Below are 22,293 nucleotides of genomic sequence, written 5' to 3' on the forward strand. Positions count from 1 at the left end.
CAACCCGTAGATAAATGTTTTTAAACAATGATGTTAATTAGGCTACCTCGCTTCACAAGAAGTTATTCCTGTAGATTACATTGGAATAAAGGAATACATTACACACAAACTACCTATCCTATCCAACATTACGCTATGTGTTTAGTATGCAAAGAGATATCATCTCGAACAGATGATAGGTGCATGATCTAAAAACTGTCATATAATGCGATGGCATTCTATAACCCTTGGTATGGCAATTTAATGCAATATATTCTAAAAGAGTTTCATCTTTCCAAAGAACTTTTTCATACATTCAGGTAGTTAATAAGTTATACAGAGATACAACAATGAGTTCTTTTCATAAAAAGATTGAAGATGTTTTGCTCTATGGTGTGTCACAATTATACATCTATCGAGAAGTACAAAAACTTTTCTTTAAGCTGCGATAGAAAGTACATGTACTGCAATGGTTCGTAAATAAATCTGAACAATCAAATAACTGAAAATACTTTAATCCGACTTTTGATAACCAAAAGTAGCCAAATAATCTCAAAATAATAATTTAAAAAATGGACTCTTGCGTGCTATAGAAACAAGCTCCTGTTAAAGAGGCACTGTGACGCAAAATGAGGAAAGTTGAACAAAAATTAGAATTTACTCATGGCCCATTCAAATTTTGTTCCATTCTTAAAATATTAGGTTTCATGAAATTGCAGGTTTCAGATCTAAAAAAAATCTACTTTTATAGAGAAAAAAAATTATTGTCTGGCCTAGGGCGGAAATATTTTCACTCCTTCCTATTGTGCGCGTGCGCAGAAAACATGAACAAATTACCATGGTCTCAAGTCCCAAGAGGCGGAATGTCGTAAACCGAGTATTTTGTACATTCTTCGAAAAAGATGTTCAGAACATATTCTTTATCTTTGCATGAAATATATGGAGATAACGAACAGTATTCAAGCTCAAAAGTCCATTAAACAATACAAAATAGGAGCAGAGCAAACACGGACCTCCAAAACATCAGAGGTGGGATCAGGTGCCGTGGAGCAGTGAGCATCCCCTGCCGACTGGTCACACCCGCCGTGTGCTCCTTGTCATGATCGGGAAATAACGGGAAAATCTGCCGACAATTCAGTGTGTAAATAATGGTCTAACAATTAGTATGAAAAACGTCAGTCAGCATTTGACTCAATGATAATTTGTATTTGCTGACAAGGTCATTGTATCGACCATAGAAATTACGAAATGATGACTTTAAACGAGACTTCTGATATTCTTGTTTCATCAACTTGTTTGTCGATAATTTACCTCGTTTTAGAAATTGTACATACGTAGAGCATGCTCTTGCGTATCGAATCAACTGAGAGATATAAACCCCGTATGCAGGTGATGAAGGTATATTGCTACATAAGTAAGGGAAGTTGACGATTGAAAAGTTAAAGTCATCACATCTATCATAAAGCTTGGTTGTTAGATTACCATTAACGTCTTTTTCAAGTAAAATATCCAAATATGAAACAGATGTGTCAGACTCTGTGGTATCTTTCATTTCAAGCTCACCGGGATATATCGTATCGACATAAGAATGGAAATAACCAGTGTTAATTGACAATACGTCGTCGATATATCTAAATGTCGAGTTGAAGACCACAGCAAGTGTTTTCTTCTTTTCACGTATAAGATTTTGGACAAATTCTGCTTCATATGAAATCAAAAAAGGTCTGCTAATAACGGGGCGTAATTGGTACCCATGAAAATTCCAACAGATTGTTGGGAGACCTGGTCTCCAAAAACCACATAGATATTGTCAATCAGAAACTCAAGCATCTTTTTAATGTCAACTTCAGAGTACTCGTGTGTACATTCAGAATGTTTTTTAACGAAACAATTTTGCAAATGACCAATGACAAGGTAAGTAAATTTACGAGTTCCATTTTTATTGAAAAAGCAGCTGTCAATGATTTAAAAAAGTCTGGACTTTAATTTATCGTGGGGAATGGTTGTGTCTAAAGATGAAAAGTCGTAAGTTTTTAAGCTGTTGATTTGGGTAAAATCTTGTGATTTCAAATTTTCCAAAAGTTCCTTGGAATTTTTAAGTATCCACATCTGATTTACACCACTTCTCGAATATATTGTTGCACAGTTCTCCTGATGCTTCTCCTTCACTACTGTTAATATCTTAGTGAGGAGTAAAGAAAGAGGCTTGGTTGAACATTTACTGGAACACGCTATGTATCTTTGTTTGTAAGGATTTTTATGAAGTTTCGGAATCCAATATAGATATGGTATTTCAAATTCATTTTGCATGCTTCGATTTTATGCTATACATAAAGTCACGTGACGTTTGACTTAGACGAAGTATAGATTTTTACGACACATACTTGCATTCTTTGCATTACAGGGTGGTTGAGTTTGTCAAAACTTTGTTATGCTTATATTTTTTTATTTTCGATTTATGATACAAATATTATAAAGTAAATGCATGTATATGATTTTGACTTACTATGTCTCTTTAATTGATAGCATGAGAAAAATTTTTGATTTGGGATTTAAACATTTCCTAATCTATATTAATGTGGGCATTTTTGATTATTTTTTCTTTTAAGTATACTAGTATCATCCCAATATTCCTCCTGCAAGAAGTACAGTTACTAAAAACTCAAACACCCAATTCAAAACAAGTTTATATAAAAACACTGGTAATAAACATGCAGTTGATTTTTTAAAAAAAAATGCCTTACTCCCATCTGAAACGGTAGTTTCAAAATACTCTCTATTTTCCCTTGCAAATTTGCAGTATTTCAATTTTTTTAACTTCAAAAGTATGCATCTCATGTACCTTACAAAGCGGACGGCACATTTTCCGTTAAGGACTCTCTATACACTAGAGAAAAATATTTTTTGGTCATTGAGAAAATAATAGTGTGTAAAGGTGTAAGTATTGAGCTAATCTATCACATTTTCAGCATAGGGTGCCTTGCATTTACCCCCAGGAAAAATGTTCAAATACAATGAAGTACTGATGAGCATAAATCACTGTTGTTTACTTAAGTGGGCAAAATACCTGCACATGAAGTGTTTTATCTATTCATCTTGGTCTATTAAAGTGTTATGAATGCTTGATTTGATCGCAAATTAAGTAATAAATTGTACATTTCAATTTATTTTATTCTTGATCAAAGGGCAGATCACTCTATCTGCATAAAACTACCACAAAATCAGAACTCTCTAGTGTGCAGTGTATAGAGGGTTCTTAAGCACGCTGTTTTACACTCTATCTACAATATTGAAACTAATCCATTTAGGCCGATGATAATAATTACCATTGGCGATCAAGTTTCTCTGTTATACAACTCAATTTGAACAAAGTCTGTCCTTTTAATAAACAAATATTAAAAAGAATTTTTGAAACTTAGTCATTAAAAACTCAATGTAATTTTGATTCATTCAATTTTTTTCTAGTTTGGGGAGATTAATAGATTATTTTTGTTCGCATATTCTTTCTAAAATTAAATAATTTTCTGGAGGCGGGATGAACAGCCCTAGCTTTTATTAAAGCCATGTCAATTACAGTCATGTACTCAAAATCAACGAGAATATTTTTTCAATTAAATCATTGAGTGGTAATCAGCTTAAATATCTTAACTTGAGAGTTAATATCCCTGACTGAAAAACAACTAAACCAGAGTAAGTAAGATAAGTTTTAAAGCACACCACCCGACCCATCCCCAACCCCGAAATAACTGTTCCGTGAACAAAATTGTACCAACCTTCAGATGTCTAAACGGGACCAAATCTGGATTCTATATTCTCCCATTTTACAAAGTTTGGACCAGACATAAACTTATAATAAACTTGTCCAAATGACCTTTGGTCATAATTTTGACACATTCAATGATCATGGGCATCCTTTGTGGAATGTATGAGCATTTTTACATTTTGAACAAAAATTTTACTCCGTGTTTAACCTTGTTCAAATGACATTAATTGATTCATAATTTTGACCTCTTATTAAAGCTACTTTTTGTCAACTATGAACTACTAGTATTGATCTTTCTCATCCTCAAAACTGTGAATCAGACTGACTTAAATTTTACATTTTCAACCCCTGTGACCTTTATTTTGCATAAATGTCCATATGACATTGAGTAAGGGGCAGGGCAAATCTTCTGTTCATTACTTTCTTTGTGTCTAGTGTTCCTCCATAGCATATTTTTTTACCACCTAACAAGAATTTCACAATTTTAGTTTCTGATCCTTATCAAAAAGACCGTTCAAGGACATGAAACAACCTATGATCATTAGCTGAACACCCCCCCCCCCCCAAAAAAAATACAAGTACTTTAGATAAAAACTGTGAATTTTGATAAGGACTGTATCTCCATGTAAGTAATAAGCCAGGGCTGCGTTCACGATCGTAGCGGCTAACCTAGCAGCTAGGTGATAGATATCTATCTCTATTAAACGGACAGCTAGCTTAGCTACTAAATCTAAGATTTGGGATAAAAATATATCAGTAAAAACTTATTTTTGGAAAAAAAAGTTTATTTCAAGCGAAAATCTATATGTAAACATACATTTAATTCGTTAAGATGTGGAAAATAATTCCTCGTTTTATTAAAATCTAGTGTGCTGTGAAGTTCTAACTAAGGAGGCCATCTTTGATTTGGTAAGCTCTCCCTACTTAGCGGCTAAGCTAGCTCTCTTTTCAAGAGCGTAGCTTTACGTAGCGGCTACGCTGTTGAACGCACCCCTGGTCGTCTATACGAATGTAGAATATTCAACCACGAGATTCAACGGAGAGAGAGAGAGAGAGAGTACGCAGAGACCTGGAACCTTCAGAAAAACCTAATTTTTCATACTTATGTTTCTTTCCTCTTTTTATTTGTTTTTGCAGCAAGTTCTTGTGAAAATGTCAATGAAGTATATATTTTTCACACTTTCCAGCATAAATTAATGGTAAAAGTACTTAAACATAAAATTTTCTACATGTGGAATTTCTTACTCATGGTTCGGAATGTCACTGTCGTGTATAGTACCTGATCAATTAATTTTAGTTGACTTTCAAAACAACTCGCTCTAATGCCGATAATAAATGCAGAGCAGCCTGCAATTAACTGACGAATCTTTGTACGTAGGTGCATTTGACGCAAGGTCGCCATTCACGCATGTCAACGCATCGTGTTTTGATAAACAAATAACTGTAAAATGTATCAGATGTTATTCTTAGACTAAATTATGTATTCTAAAACTAAAATTAAAAAAAAAATGATGGAAAGATTTCTTTCCTCTTTTTTTTTTTTAAATATTAACTCGAGAGAGATAACTGAAATGCAAATTACTTGAGGATTTGTTTGTTCACGACTTGCTTGCGTGCATTTTTCCTTCTAAATTCAAGTGGAATTTGCACCAAGTCCGAGCGAATTTCATGCACTGGACCATGCACAATGTGTGTGGGTTCTGTATACAGGGTGTTTCAGGTGCATTCTTTTGTGGTTCCACCCCCGCAGTCATACGATATACCCCTGTTTTGTTTACCGAATTTGACAGTACTTGTAATTATAACTTAATGCCTTCTCTAAAACGGTCGACTGATAATTCAATCTATTACACCGACGCAATATTGGTTACACCCCATGAAAGCTTTCAAGACACAAAGTTTATTTCAGTTTTCGTTCACAAAATTATGTGTATTTATTCAGCAATAAGAGTACTCCTTCAATTTGTTTGGATTTAATACGCCTTGATATTGTACACAACAAAGTTCCTGACAGTTTCTCAAAATAGGTGACAGATGTTACAAACAGGAAATGTCTTACTTCCAGTGAAAATTCTGGTGCGACACGTACATGCATGGACAAAATCAAGAGATAGATTAACTTTAGCTTGAACACATTTTTTTTTATACACAAACATGTGTTCCCCCTTCCCCTCACCCGTTTTCCCCATTAGGTGTACCTGCCGTGTAGTTCTTTTTTACTACTGGAGGCTGTATAGCTATTATAAACTGTAATCTGTCTTTCTCTTCATATCTCTAAATCTTAGTCTTTTATGTTTCATGCTTTAAATACATGTATAGAAAGGCTTTTCTTTTTTAAAATTAATACTGTACTTCAAATATTTAATGTGCATACCGATTTTATCTTAGATCATTACTAGACATTTTTTTCAGGTAGTAAGAGTTTTCGGAGTAATCTTCATTAGGACTTTAATAATCTAACTCAGTGAACTTTGAATCAAAGTCCTGATACATGTAATTGAAAATGTGTAGTTGATTCGAAGAAAATATAAACAAAAATATTATTCTGGATGTTGATTAAAACTTTAAAGAAATGATTTTCACTTTATGGAAATTAAAATGGTCAATCTTTGTATATCACAGTACTGGTATGTTTTAATTTTTAGGTGACCATAACACATTTTGATAAATTATTTCACATATTGCAAAACGAAAGAGTAAAGTAATAATGCAAAACCGTACAGAACGATATGCATTTTAATTGTTACATTTTATAATAAATGTAACAGTTCGTTTCCCTTTCCACATTTTCCGGCCCGGTGGAAGAATTGTTCTAATTAACTTCTGTGGTATAATAAATATATCAATGAAGACGGCCGTCCTGTCTTTCCGCGATTTTGTTTTTGCAACCATGGGCGCTTGGTTTCAGGATGGTGTATTTTGTATTTTATGTGTTTTTTCTAGGTGTGTCTGAATACACTCATTAAAATAAAAATCAAAAATTGCTGTAATTAGCACGTTTTAAAAATATCATATTACTGTATATAAAAAGATTGAATGCGCCTATAGACTTATCCTGCTTAAAATCCTACTTCCATCTCCCAGTGGTAAGCAGTTGGTAACGGGTTTTACCTGACTACCGGAAGAGGTACATGTTAAAATATAAGTCGCGGAAAAGCAAAAAAATATAATCGCGGAAAAACAGGATTTTTTTTCGCGGAAAAGCAGTCCAATCGCGGAAAAGTGAAAGTGCGATGGAGACAGATTCACCTTGGTCTCCATTAACCAACCAAAATTTTCCAAGCCTTGCCTCTCAAAAAGTGCTATTATCTGCTGAAATGGCAGACCGTAGGATCCCTGCTTGCTCTAGAATACTTTATCTTTTGTGTAATTATGCGTGAATCAATATTTTGCAATGAACCCAACAATGCTTGCGCGTGCATGAGAAAGGACAACAACCCCCTCCACCAAATTTTAAATTTCACCATTTTTTTCTGACATTGTCTCTTTTTCATCAATCCTCCTATAACCCCCCTTCCTCCGATATTTTCTAGTCTAAAGGATTTGTTACTAGGTGCCCACAACTTAGAGGGCCTATATATACTCTGCATCAGAAGTCCTCGCTAGGCTCCAGTAAATTAAATGGAATTGACAATTGATTGGTGGATCAAACAGATTAATCTGAAACTGCACAATATCCAACAAACACGTCCTTTTTATAATATTTATCTCTCTCTCTCTCTCTCTCCCTCCCTCTATCTATCTAGCTCTCTCTCTCTCTATCTAGACTTGAAAATTACAAGAATAATTCTTGGAGCATAAATCTGGAAACTACACATCACATTTATTATATAAGCTAACAAAAATAAAACCTTTCTGATATAGGGAACAGTATTTAAAAACATGCCTATTCATGTAAACGGTCTATCATATTCAAGCAGAAATAATTATATCCATGCAGTTTCTCCATTCAGCGACTTTGTAATGTATTTATTATGATTCATGATGTTCTCAAAGTAAAACATAAACATGATGTGGTTTTTGTGTTCAAAGAGAGATAAAATCCTTGAAAAATGAATGTAATGTTGTTCACTTGGTGTATCAAATAATGACAGCAAGCAGTCATCCAACACTGATATTTTTTTAACATAATTTTATTAACATTTTAAACCAAGTCATTCAGACAGTTGCTAAAGAAAGATTTTTTATGCATAATTACTGAAGACGATTTATCACGAAGCCTGCACATTCACTAACTTTCTTGGGGTCAAGGCGGGTCTGCATTGGAATAATTAGATTCTGTATTTCTAGAGATTTGGCTAATTCTTTAGTGTCTTTGTCATTAGAAATCAATGTCCCTAAACACACCAGAAGTCTGAACTCTGCCTCTGGGTCCATGGGATTCTCCATTACGCTAGCCACCGCTAGTAAACACTGAGACTTTCCTTCTTCATCATCTCGATCCTGTAAACTTACTGAGTAATTCAGTAACAAGGTACTAACAGCTATCTGAACATTTTTGTTTGGGGTCAATCTACAGTTCAGAGCTTGGGTTATTATTGGGTCTCTGTTTAACAGCAGAAACTGCCGTCCACTCTCGTGAAGAAAACAGTTTACTAAAATCCTAAGCGTCAACATCTGAGTGGGGACGGGGGAACTCGAGTCTAGGAAGCGAAGCAGGCTGTCTAGGAATCCCCCCTGAGAACAGACATGTTCACACACCTTCTGATCCCTGATGCTCACTCGGAGTACATCTAGTCCTGGGAAGATGTACTCTGAAAAATATATTAAAAATTGGTATACATTAAAATTTGTATTAAAGCAACAAACAGCTGCATCATGTGCATAAAATAAGTTAAGTCTAGCAATTATGTAAAATAATTATGTAAAATAACCTAGATAAAAATATTATCTAGAAAATCAGTCTTGTAAACTGTGTCAATGTAAGCAGAGTTTGTTCCTTTGTGTAAAACATAGAATCTAAACATTCAAACACTCAGAGGAGTAATTTAATCAGTATATCCAAAGTGAACAAATATTGATATTTCAAAAAGGTTGAACATTTCCCACTTAATTAAAATCAGAAACTATGTTGACAAAATAAGGAGGTTAGATGTTGATTTATTTAAAACAGTTTAAGAATAAATTTAACACATCCATTCCAGGTGCAGATCAAGGAATTTTTTCCGGGGGGGGGGGGTTCCACCCCAGTCCAAGAAAAAAAAAATTCCAACCCAAAAATTCCTTGACAAGCCAAAAAACAAAAAAAAAAAAAACAAAAACAAAAAAAAAATAAAAAAACACTAAATTCCTTTCCCAATTTTAAACCCAGAAATTTTGTTGACAAGCAAAAAAAAAAAAAACATATACTTTTAATAACTCTGCAAATTCCAGGGGGTCCAGACCCCCCCACCCCCTCTAGATCCACGCATGCATTCAAAGTTCAGCTGTCCGTTAGATACTCCCAAAACATAGAAAAAAATCTCCATTGTTATGTCTCCTACACTCTTAAAAATGATGAATGTGAAGTCATACAAGGGGGCACTCCACAAATTAAAATTAAAAGAGCAAAAGAAACAACACCTATTGAATAACCTAAAATAAAAGTATGTTTAAAATCAATTAAATAATAACAATATCTACTTCTCTAAACAAAAGAAATTTGCAAAAAAATAAAATAATAATAATAATAAAAACTAGATGAGATCTCGTTGCGAGCAACGAGTAGGTCTTCTGTTAGATTTCTGATAAGATCTTGATTGGGAAATTTTGATTGATAAAAGAAAGTAAAAAATCTTTAAATGAAAAAATATTCATGTCAATTCTTCAAAATATGTTTAGCAACACATTAAAGAGTGAAATCTATCAATTTCAAACAACTTCCGGTCTTTTTTATTCACTTCCGGTATTACCGGAAGTACTCAAAATGACTTTTAACTCCTCACTGAGTGTGGAGGAATCATTCCTCAAAGTTTCGAGGAAAAATGAGCATTTTTTCGACTACTTCCAGTTTGGAAGAAATCACTTCCGGTGGAAATAATATGACTCGAAACAGTCTATTTGCCTCTATTATAAACATTTCAAAAAGAAAAAAATAAAAATTTGCATACTTTTAAACTAGTTCCAATGGACAAGGGACGTCACGGCAACAAAAACGGAACAGGTTTCTCAATTCTACGAATCACAATCTATCATCCCTGAAAGTTTCAAGACTAAATCTCAAACCTTTTTTGAGAACACTTGCAGACAACATGCCACTTTAAAAATGGAAAATTGGCCGTATCTCGCGACCAGAAGTGACGACGGCAAAATAAAAAAAAAAAGCATAAAGTTCAGATGACTTGCCATCTTTGCTGAAAGTTTCATGAAAATCTATCCAGGCGTTCTGGAGAAATCGTCTGCACAAAATCGGTAAGAGAGAAAAAAAAAAATAATAATAGTGGAAAAGAAACAACAGAATCAGTAGAAGGTCTTCCGTTTGAAATGGAAGACCTTAATAATAATAATAAAAATCAGCATGAAAACTTTATACACAAAATATATTTGCAGGTGTCATTGTCAAAAAAATTCAGAAGCTGATTTTTCGATTTTTTTCTAATAAATTGAAAAAAAAAAATATTAGCAATTTTTAAAGACCAAATGAAAATAAGCTGTGAAATGTTACCCCTAAATATCATTTAACAGTGTCTGAGTATTAAATTATGTAATATTGTGCTCTGATTTATAAATTATGTAATCAGCTTTATCATATTTCCCATTATAAATCCATAATGTATGTACGATCAGGAGCGTAGTTTACATTCCACTGACTTAATTTTTAGATGAATATTATTCATTAAGAAAAATACACATAATACATGCGCATCTTGATTATGTGAAATTACTTTATACTTTTGTACATATACAAATTTCAAAGTTATTGAAATGATTCATTTTTACATCTTGAAAGTTTTATATCAGGGCACAAAAAAAAAAATTCATCATTTAATAATGATTTTTCTCCACTATTTTTTTTTTTTTTGGTCTAATATATCAAGTGAGATTAAAGTAACTCGATGCCTTTGAACAAATTACTTCTTTTGGTTAACTGGGAAAATGGATTGGTGATTCTAAATTTTTTTGCCCTTTTGAGGCCTTCTTGAGCTTTTGGAAATTCCATTATTCCTGCAAAACTAGCATGCAAATGTTTATATAATACACCGGTACCTTTTTTTCTACTTTGGGCTGTTTAAAAATGGTTTGTAGGTTTGTCTGTGGTAGCGAGTGTGTGGAGGGGGGTTTCTCTTGGTATTATTAAAGAGGGGCCCTCCTTTATTGCAAGAGGATAGTATAATGTATTGCTTGTCCAGATCTTTAAATTATGGATGAATGGGTTTCTTCAAAAAATATATAATGTTAAATGATCATTTTTTCTGATTAAATGAATTAAGTGTTTACAATCAGTTCTGGAAAGAATAATATCAATTCCTCTGTTGTTTTTCTTTGGTGATATTTAAAGGGAAGAAACTCAAAACTGGCAAAATGAAAGTATAGAACAGAGTAAATCCTAGATTTACTGCCATATGGCCCATATCTGCTGAAGAAGATATATATCAAAATCAATATGTAAAATATTTTACCAGTTAAACATTTGTAATAATTGCGCACGTCCAAAGACACCCCCCCCCCCCCCCAACTTTTATATATCTGCTATTGATGTGTACTCCTTCACAAGTAAATAAAAACAATTCCATGTCCTATGATGTTTTGTTAATTGAGGATGCAGATAATTTAAACAAATACTCAGATGTTAGGGTAGTCATTGTACACACAAACAGAAAGATCACTAACTACCATTTCAGCTTTCCTATTGATTTACACCCTATCATAACTGTGGGATTTACATTTCATTTTATTGTGGTTGGTACTTATCTAGGACAATGTAAGTGGTGGGGGCCAAAATCATTTTGTGGGAAGTGGGAGCAAAAACAACCATCCCAAACCCTGCCCCACTTCAAAAACAGACACAATTCTGAAACAGTGATCTTAGTTTGATTTCAAGGTTTGAGAAGGCTCAAGATTAAAAAGACACCCCTCACCCACCCCTTCACCCACCTACTGCCCACCCCATTTCAAACATACAAATTTAAATCTGGAATAGCCCTTCAAATATCTGTATGCAACTGATTTCAATTCTAGAGTAAGGGTTAAAATTAAAAAGAAAATCTTCAATGGTGTTCTGTAATCTGGTGAAAGATAAAACTAACAGAATAGAGTACCTTTTGGCCACCGCAGGACTTTGTTCATGACGCCCACATGTGCCTCTGTCACATCTTTAGCTTCCATTAATGTCTGCAGGGAATCTAGATCATCGGAACTTAGCTGGTTCTCTGCTCCAACCTTGTCATTAAACTCCTTGAGCTTATCTAAAATGATTAAACAAAGTTCTTAAATTTCAGTATAATCAGCTTTTAATACCACTAATAAGAACATAATTTTACTGTTATTCATTTCTTTATATGTATATTTAGAAGAGATTGAGAAGCAAACTAGAAAACTGACCAGTCAGCAAGGGCCCCGCCGAGGGGTAGAAATATAAGGGTACAGCTTACAGAATGAGAATTTTAATTGATTACAAAAATTTAAAAATATATGAAGAAGAATATGCAATAACAACTGTATTTATAAAATTTCAAGATAATTCTTAAATATCCAACAACCTGTAAAGAGTATCCCTGTATTTACATAAGGCAGTAAAAAACATCATATCTATAATAACTCAATTAAATGTATATTTAAACAAGAATATAGCAAGTGTTTTATAAAATGCCAGCCTTCAGTGAATACAAATATCACTCAGGCTTGACCTTAACTTCAAAACAATTAAACATCAGTTGCAGACAAAGGTTAATTTATCTTAAAGTGACAAATAAAGATAAGCCTGGAAAATTTTCTGCCCCAGACAAGATAATTAATCCCAAGGGATTAATTGTACTGCTCTTTCATCCTTTTCTTCCAAGTTTACAATAAGAACTCTTTCAGTAATGATAGAATGAGTTTATTATTGGACTACCCATTAAAATTAATAGTATTCTTGAATTTACATATGGCAGCCAAAAAAAAGAAAAAGAATAAATAAATAGAATAAATAAAAAAAAAACCAAAAAACCATATCTTTATGTATATCTTGTTTTTAGAATTCAATAAAATCATAACTCATTGTATATTTTACCAAAATAAAGTATGAACATTATTTAAATCCTCATTTCAGAGAATGTAAACATCATTCAGAATTGACCTTAACTTCAAAACAAACTTCATTTGCAGACAGAGGTCTTAATTAATCTCAATTTGACAGAAACAGATAATGCTTTGGATTTTCTTCAAGAGGAAAGTTAATTAATCCCATGGGAATAGTTGCAGCTTTCATAGTTTACAATAGGAACATTCTCAGCAGTTATCTCTCTTTGCCCTGGCATTCATTCTAATGTAAAGTTAAGGAATATACCCCACCACCCCAGCTCCAAACTGGATGACACAGAGAACCAAACTTAGCATCAAAATATGTCTTACTTCCTCTTCAACCAACATACCAAATTTGAACTTAATTGGTCAACTACAAAAAAAGTTATTAGAAAAAAACAGAAAATTTGTAGACGGAAGAATGACAGACGGACAGACAGACAGACAGACGGACAGACAGACAGCGTGATTACTATAGGGCACCCACAAATCCTTGCGGGGCCCTAATAAATATGTTAGAAGAGCACATACTAATGATTTGAACATGGTTGGCAGTTTCGAAGGTAACATAGGTCTTCTGGGGGAAGTAGGTATTATTGGCCAAATTAACCTGAACATCTTGAGGTCTATAACTTCCTGCTCCTGGAGAAAAATAGGTGTGCAAATGAAATACAGGTCTTCTATAAATTTTTTAATGTCATAAACAGGTCATTGGAAATGACAATCAGAACTTTGTTTCTCGATACAGAAAAAATGAAATTCCAAACTTGCTTGGGATATCATTAAGATATTTATAAGGAGGTCCAATCACAGTACTGGGAGAAATTTAATCATCTGTATAATGGCAAAGCAATAAAACTTAAATAATACAATACTTGTTGACAGGGATTTTGAGCATCAAGATCACTTGTCTTGTCAAACATTCAAATTTGTCAGTTTTTCCTCATGTCTAATAAAATATATGTTATCATAATTACACCCAGCAATAAATGCATAATATAAGGATGGAAAAATAAAGAAAAAATCACACAAGAGAGGCCTTACCAGTGAATGGATCTGAGCCTGAAATTTGTGGTTGTGATGTCTGCCCTCCTGGGATGTATCGACCCCCTCCTGTGAATGGGTCAGTCCCCGAGGCTGGTGCTGAGCTTATGCTGGATTGAGAACCAGGAACATGCCTGCTTCCTCCTAGCCACAAGAAAAGGAGATCAATTATTCACAAAGCTTAATCTGACTTTGGTGGAGGAGAATTAATTAAATTAAAATCACATTAAGGTTGCATCATCCAGCAGTCCATGATGCATGTGTTAAGATTTCAGCTTTGTTGTTTATACAAAAGCAAAATTTCCTCCACAAATGTTAAGCATTTAATAAAGAATGTATAAGATTATTTCCACTTTACCTTTTATAACATGAACTATTAAAACCTTTTCGATGTTGAACTTTATATAAAAAACTGTTTATTAAAAGCTAATAAACAAGCCACTAGAACTGACCTCTAAATGGATCTACATATTCCAAGGTCTTATTCAAAGCTAATAAACAAGCCGCTAAAACTGACCTGTAAATGGGTCTACATATCCTGAGGTCTCTTGTCCCAGAGTGACTCCTTTAGTGTTGTCTATGATGAAGTTGGCAACCTGATCAAGGAATAACTGACTCAGACTATTCTTTTCTAAAAATCTCTGTGCAGCAAACCATGGGTCCTCTGTGACATTAAAGGGGAGCTTAAGAGGGGGCTTCCCATCCTCAATATCCACACTAAACACATAGTCATACTCCTAAAGAAAAAAGAAGATGTGTTTGTAAAACCCTGATGCCCCCATATGACAGCTACTGGCCAAGATTGAAGTTTTACAAAAGTAGACAAAATTCCAGTCAATGTCAAAAATGTTAGTATCCACAAAAAGGTTTTTTTTTTTTTTTTACAAGAAACATGAATGTAAAATATGAAAGCCCTGGCATGAATCATTCAGAAGTTATGGCTAGGGTTAATGTTTTCTAAAATTATGTAAAACTCCAAAGTCAAGGTCATGAGGTAAAAAATGTTAGTACCCAAGAAAGGTTAAGTCACAAGGAATACACATGTGAAATATGAAATCCCTAGCAGCAATCTTTTAGAGGTAATGCCTAAGGTTAAAGTTTTTTTAAAAGTAGGTCAAACTTGGAGGTCAAGGACATGAGGTCAAACAAGATGGGTTATTAAAACACTGATGTTCCACATGACAGCTCATGGCCAAGGTTAAAGTTTTTCAAATGTAAGCCAAAGTCCAAGGTTGAAGTAAAGAGGTAAAAATGTTGGTACCCAAAGAAAGGTCTTGTAACAAGAAAGTAAAGGAAGTAATGCATTACATTACCATTACATGTAATGAAATTTGTTTGGCATTACACATTACTAGCATTACTTGGAGTTCAAGTAATGCATTACAATGCATTACCATTACCTTTAGCATTACCCCAAGCCTGGTCTTGTTACAAGGTATATACATGTGAAATATGAAAGCCCTAGCACCACCAATTCAGAAATTATGGCCAAGGTGAAAGTCTTTCAAAAGTAGGTCAAACTCCAAGGTCAAGATCAAGAGGTCAAAAATTGGTATCCATAGTAAGGTCCTATCACAAGGATACACATGTGAAATATGAAAGCCCTAGCTCCAATTATTAGAAGTTTAGAAGTTATGGCCAAGGTTAAAGTTTTCCAGAAGTAGGTCAAACTCCAAGGATAATGAAGTCAAAAAAGGTTGCTACCCATAGAAAGATCTTGTCAAAATACATGTGAAATATGAAAGTCCTTGCAACGTCCATTCAAAAATTTTTCAGAAATTGGCCAAAATTGAAGTTCATAGTCATTGAATTAAAAATGTTGGTTCTTGTCACAAGAAATACACATGTGAAAATATGAAAAGTCCAAATGTTATGGACAAGGTTTAAGTTTTTGCAGACAAACAGACAGAAAGAGAGATCAAAATCTATAAGCCCCAAAATCTTCAGCATAAAAACTTGTTGTTAAGATTTGGAAATATTAAAACAATCAAGAAAATTCATACACTATCTCTACATTCAATGATACATTGTAAACGAACCTCTCCGTCCTGGAATTTTCCAAGCTTATGTCCACTAAAACATTTCTCATTCAAATATTCAAAAGTGACTAGTCTATAGTGAATTTATTTAAAAGATTATCTCCAGAAAGTTTCACTGACCCCTGGAACCCCTTACCTTTCCTTCGTAGAGAGTTTTTCCAGAACTTTGCTGAGTTCCGCCACTAGAGCCCACTACGTCTCCAACCTTTGTCCACTGTTGTTTGGCCATGTCCCACTGATGAAGCTCAGCATTTGGACCTCTTCTGATGATCTTTTGCTGTCCCTCTTTGGTACCTTCAAAATTAATGCACAGGCTGTTATAAAAAGTCAAAAACAGCCAAGTCCTCTAACAAGTAAAGTCCACTAACAGGTAAAGTCAGCTATTATTTATGAGTGTTTGAATCAGTATTGAGTGTACCTGGATTCAGTAAAACTTCAGGTCCTGGTAAGTCCTCCAGTTTTACATCCCCCAACTGCTTGGGCACTGCTGTGGCTGCGACCTGCTCTTCAAATGACTTTTGTTCATCCTCAGGTGCCATTCTTTCTGGTGTTGTGGTAAACACCCTAATTACACCATCACTGTAATAAAATAAAGCATTTCATCATCAGAAAGTTCCAATTACTTCTATATATATATATACTTTCCTATTGATCAAGTGTGTAACTTATCAAAATCATTCTCTACTATATTTTGCATATCAATGATGAAGAGAAAGTAATGTAAAATTCCTTTAATCAAACCAAACCTGACACAGCATGACAAAAAGTAGATACACATGCACAAAAATTAATACTTTACCCAATCTTTACACTGGTAATTACCTTGCTCCTGTAACAATGTCCCCATTTCCTGGTAGGACACACACAGCCCACACAGACTGGGCAGGGTGGGCAATGGTCTGAACACACTTCCCGTCCCTCCAAACCCTCACTGTACGGTCCTCACTCCCACTGATGAAGTCCTGCCCATTAGGTAACACAGCAATACTATAGACAAAGTTCTCATGGCCATAACAGATCTGTAGACAGTCGCCGGACATGGACCATCGACGAATCGTAGCATCATTGGCACAGGATATAAACTCATTCATATTTAGTACAGCAAGCCCTCTCACACAATCTTCATGTCCTGATAAGACAAGAGCACATTATTCAAAGGATAGCAAACTACCTTTGTCCTTTAGTATGTATAAAAGAAAAATTTACACCAACTAAAAAAAAAAAAGAATATAAAATAAAGAATATAAAGTCAAATGTTGTAACAAATATTTTAATAAACAGAATTTTTAAGTTTTTTGTTTGGAAAACTGATTTCTTAAAAAAGAAATTGTGCATAATAAAATAGGAAAATGAAGAATCTACATGAAAATGTATAAATTTCACCTTCAATGCATTCTGCACAAATTTAGTGTACCTGTAAAAGTGTTTTCACACTTTCCAGCCTTCCACAGTTTAATGGTTTTATCAGCTGATCCGGTTAACATGTAGCCCTGCTCAGGCACAATACCAACAGCCCATACAGCTGCCTGATGTCCTAAATAAATCACAAAGTCATTTATAATGATTGAAATAGTAAAATGCTATCTTACAATGTTTCACTTTCAAAAACCATGATACAGTCATACCTTTCAAAGTCATGACACACTTTTTATTTAACCAAACTCTGGCAGTTTTGTCCCAGGATCCACTGATAAGAGTCCCAAATTTTCCAGCAGCCAGAGTACAAACTGAAACAGAACTGATTCAATGCAAATACCATCTCTGTTTTAGTGGTTTGTACATGGACGTTCTTCATTCAATAAAGAATTAAATTATTCTAGCATGTAAATACATATACATGTCTAAAAAAATATTAAAATCATGGAAAATATAACAATTAATGGGAAATGTAAATTCCTTTCATATTCTATAAACTTCTTGTATTATTTTATGTATCTATGTAGCATTGGGATACCTGTGCCCTCATGACCTGTGAGTTTGAAGACTGGCTCTGTAGAATTTGGTGTGTAACCAAGGATAGTATGATCATTACTTCCAGTTACTAGTAGACCCTGTTCATAGTCAGAGTCGGGGGGCATAACACACACTGCAGACACAAAGTTACTGTGTCCTCTCATCAGCTGACCCTCATGAAAACCTGGATCCATTCTAGCAGGAAAAAAAATCCTTAGTTAAGAAACTGATGTGAACTGGCAGAAATTGGGAGAGGGTATGAATCTATTCTAACAGTATGTGCTAAAATTAGGTTTCACCAAAGATGAAGGGTGGTTGCTGTATGTGTACTTAAAAAAGCAGGCTTCATATTTTAGCGGCTTTGGTGAAAACAATGATGTGCTAATTCAAGAATACCACTAATAAATCATTTATTAATACAATACATGGCAGGGACATGCATAGCCAATTTATGTACACGTACAGTATGTTCCGATTATGTGTCCGACCCAAGCAGATACCACCACACTGGTTTTGTTTCACAAATAAAAATTTAAGTAAGCATGCAGGTGTGAGTTTATAGTGTATAAAGGATAAATGGTAGCTACCTACTGATAGCAAATGGCCTCAAGGGTATATATGTCATCAGTTTAAACATTAAAACTTGAACAATTCTTCTCATAAATTAATTATCCAATTGTGGAACTTTCACTTTTTATGAAATTTCATGTTTTCATTCACTTCAAGACAGTCATGTTTTTTTAATTTATTCAGTCTATCCCAAAAGCACCGGTCTTTCGGACAAATCTCATGAAAATCGATTTGGTCCGATGATGAAGTTAAATAATCAGTCCAAATGCCCGAAGGCCTATCAATTAAGATTTGTGTTTTTTTCCTTTTTACTTAATTCGATCGTCTATAAAATACAGCAATAACACCTAACAAAAATAAATACCCTTGCTGATAAAAAGTTTCAGTCCGGCAAAAATTTATTTGGTCCTGGGAAATGCATCAGACTGCCGGTCGGAATGTCTGGTGTTAAAATATTTTTTTCGTGCACACTGTTTATTGTTCTATTGAAAAATTATAGAGAGTGTGCTTTACTGACTTTTAAAGTTCATAAGGTGAAATATTTTTACCCACAGTAGTAGATAGAACTTTCTATCATTAAAATGATATTGTCCTACGGACCAGGTGTGGTGAGAGCTTGTCCAAAGACAGTCTGATTATTCTAACTGCCATGGTTGCAGAAAAAAATCAGAAAACATCTTCAACATACTTAATTAAGTAGGAAAATAAATGAATATCAAGCTGTTTATTGTGAATAATATACAGTGTTCATCTGAATAGGATGTGGATGAAAACCCGCTCCGTTGACACTAAAAGGAAAATTAAATGAATGTTGAAGGAATTTTTATACCTTTAAGGATGAGTATCATAGACACAATTCTGGGTCTTGAAATAGTTTTATAGGAAGAAAACAGTTAAAATGAAAGTGCATTTAAGGTATTCAATGTATAACGACCACATTTTGTACATATAAATAAATGAATGGTCCCATATTTTTAATCATGGTTGCATTTTGATTATGTTATCAAATAAAAATACTCCACCAAAGGAATTTACAAAATTTTTATTATTGTCTAGTTAATTGCATTTTGAATTTTACATTGAGGTCTACGGGCAGTGCATATGTAATTAAGATATTGTAAAATGTAATTTGAACTTCATACAAATCTCTTGGTGAAAATATGCATATACTCTCTCTTCAATAAAATATGAAATAAAATAAATCATTTACCACAGATATTTTGACAAAATAAAAATTTTTTCCTCTTTTCATCAAGGGCGTATAACTCTTCAAAAACGTTTAAGGTGCAAAATGACCATTTTCTTATATGTTATCAGTCATGTGATATTTGGTTCATTTCACTTCCATCGTTATCTAGCAATACATATTTAACTAGTTTAAAATGATTCAAAATTGTTCAGTATCCCTTCATTATACATTGAATACCTTAATAGTGGAACTACACCCTGATAGGGTTCTTACTCGCCATGTGGGCAATAACATGCTCAAGAAATGGTCACCCACAGGCAAAATTACTCGCATTTGTGAGTGAACAAGGGGTTATTTGCAGTCTGCTTTACAGATGTTCCAAATGTCTCGTGCGATTTCAAAAGGTGGATCTAAGTTAAAACTAAATACATATCCAGTAATACACATATCTGCACTCACCCTAATGGTTGCATTGTCAACGTATTAAATAAGGCATTTACAAATTTTTCTGGTTACAAGAAAAGGAATAATACGTCATAAAATTTGTTCAAATTTACATGATGACTGTTATTCAAAAAAAAAAAAATAATAATAATAAACTTCATTCAAAAAGAAAAGTTGCGTTAATTTACATAGGTAACATACCTAGTTTTCTAATATATTAATAGTGAGCGCAGTGAGCAGCACATGCACCGCTCGTCACTTCAAGTTCTAATGACAACACTTGGGCAAAGAGAAAATTCGAACTACTGCACGTTCATTAAACAGAATTTTTTCCGCAGTAATTCTAGACCCACAATGCATCGATTGTTGTTCTAGCTGCTAACCTTGTTCACACTGTTACAACAACTAAAAATTCACAAAAAATAAACTCACCTTAATTTAATGGATATTGCATACAGATAGTAGATTAAATTTCTTTGTTAAAATTTTTGCACTTTTCAAACTTTGTTTAATGAAATGCAACTAACATATGACGTCACTATCTAGACGTTCCAAATGTCTCGTGCGATTTGAAGAGGCGGATCTTAAAATTAAGTGAACAATGTGCTCGCCCAAACGGTCGCACCGTCAACATATTAGATTGTTTAATTAACAATCACACTGCATGATACTGATTAATTCTGCAGAAATTAATTCATATCTATTATATTTTAATACCTCTGAAAATAATCAATGACAACAGGTTGATCACACATTCAGGCGAACATGTTGAGTTCTAAATTGTGAAGGGATGAGATTTATTTAATTTTTCTTTCATTTAAACGGGAAAAGGTAATTTATCGGGACTGATATTAAAACTTAGGATAAATGTAAATTAGCTCTTTTAGTAAAAGTGGCCTTGTTTACAATAATCACATGTTCATATCATTGATGCATGATGACAAAGCAGAACAAAACTAATTCATTGAAGTATTCTCTTTTGAAACAAGGGATCATACTCATTAGGTATCCACACTCTAGCTGTAACATCTCTGGATCCGGAAAGAATACCATCACTGGGAAATATTGTCGGTGAAATTGCTCGAACATCTTTTTCATGCCCAACTATGAAGCACCGTAGTTTGTATCCTGCCATTTTTCAGATGAATGTCGAACCCGATTATTCTTTTTGTATATTACATTTATTTGAAGTTCCATATCTAACATATATATAGGAATAAATCAACATTTTAAAATTAGTTTAAACGGCATTAGTTTAGTATGAAATATGCAAAAATTTTCAAAGAAAAAAAATCCCTAGAAATCGGGCTCGAACTGAGGAGGGAAAAAAGCTATCTCTGGTCTACCAAAGAAGCGATATTCTTTATACTAAACATTTTGGCGTGCTCAGATAAATCCGTGTGTTTTAAATTTGTTTATTCAATGTATTGGTAGAGTAAGACCCCAATCTCCCTTAATTTCAGAGTTGTCGTTTGCTCCTCTCTCAAATGAGTCGATGGTTGAGAGTGAGTATAGACCCATCCTGGGAGAATACAAGATGCACAATTCTTTTCCAGTCAAGTGACAAAATTACAAACCAAAAATTACAGATTCTATGGGTTTTTCTCCACAGACGGCGGTCAAAGGACATAACTTTGAAAGGATTCTGCAACTGTAATTCGATTGATTGATTGTATGTTGCTTTACGTCCCTTTCGAAAATTTTTTCACCCATATGGAGACGTCACCACATACCGGCGAAGAGCTTCAAATTTATTTTCAAATTTATTACTCGGCACTTAGGGCCATTGAGCAGTGATGGTTCTTTATATATCGTGCCAACGCCTACCGTGACACGGGACATTGGTTTTTAACGTCAGTTAACCGAAGGACCCGCATCTTTCACTTCAAAGTGCCGAGCGCTTGGCGAAGAAACAGTTGCTATCTATTTTTTTTTTTTATTGACTTAGGTCAGTCGCGGCCGTGATTTGAACAAAACTGTTGAACGCACGACATTCCTATCACAGACTGAGCGAGCGCTGTACCGACTGAGCTACCGTGACGGCATAACTTATTCGAGTGGCAACTGCTTTCTGCCAAATGCAATCATGCGCGGATATAGAGGGGGTCGGG

At 34.1% G+C, this 22,293-nt stretch overlaps 1 protein-coding gene across 1 annotated transcript; it reads right to left on the reverse strand.

The window, feature by feature from the left end:
- Positions 1-7,865: 7,865 nt before the first annotated feature.
- On the reverse strand, positions 7,866-21,341 carry LOC133190237 (phospholipase A-2-activating protein-like). Its single transcript, XM_061325748.1, has 12 exons — positions 21,181-21,341; positions 17,981-18,174; positions 17,652-17,753; positions 17,441-17,560; positions 16,849-17,155; positions 16,445-16,605; positions 16,163-16,320; positions 14,505-14,724; positions 13,988-14,131; positions 13,475-13,585; positions 11,980-12,126; positions 7,866-8,496 (listed from the first exon to the last, which is right to left on the reverse strand). Exons 1-12 carry the CDS (start codon positions 21,315-21,317, stop codon positions 7,937-7,939), a joined length of 2,361 nt encoding a protein of 786 aa, XP_061181732.1. The 5' UTR covers positions 21,318-21,341; the 3' UTR covers positions 7,866-7,936.
- Between the last annotated feature and the right edge of the window lie 952 nt (positions 21,342-22,293).

The sequence above is a fragment of the Saccostrea echinata genome, unplaced genomic scaffold, assembly GCF_033153115.1.
Source record: "Saccostrea echinata isolate AGI-Se365-2 ecotype Australia unplaced genomic scaffold, CSIRO_AGI_Sech_v1 ptg000022l, whole genome shotgun sequence".
Taxonomy (NCBI): Eukaryota; Metazoa; Mollusca; class Bivalvia; order Ostreida; family Ostreidae; genus Saccostrea; species Saccostrea echinata.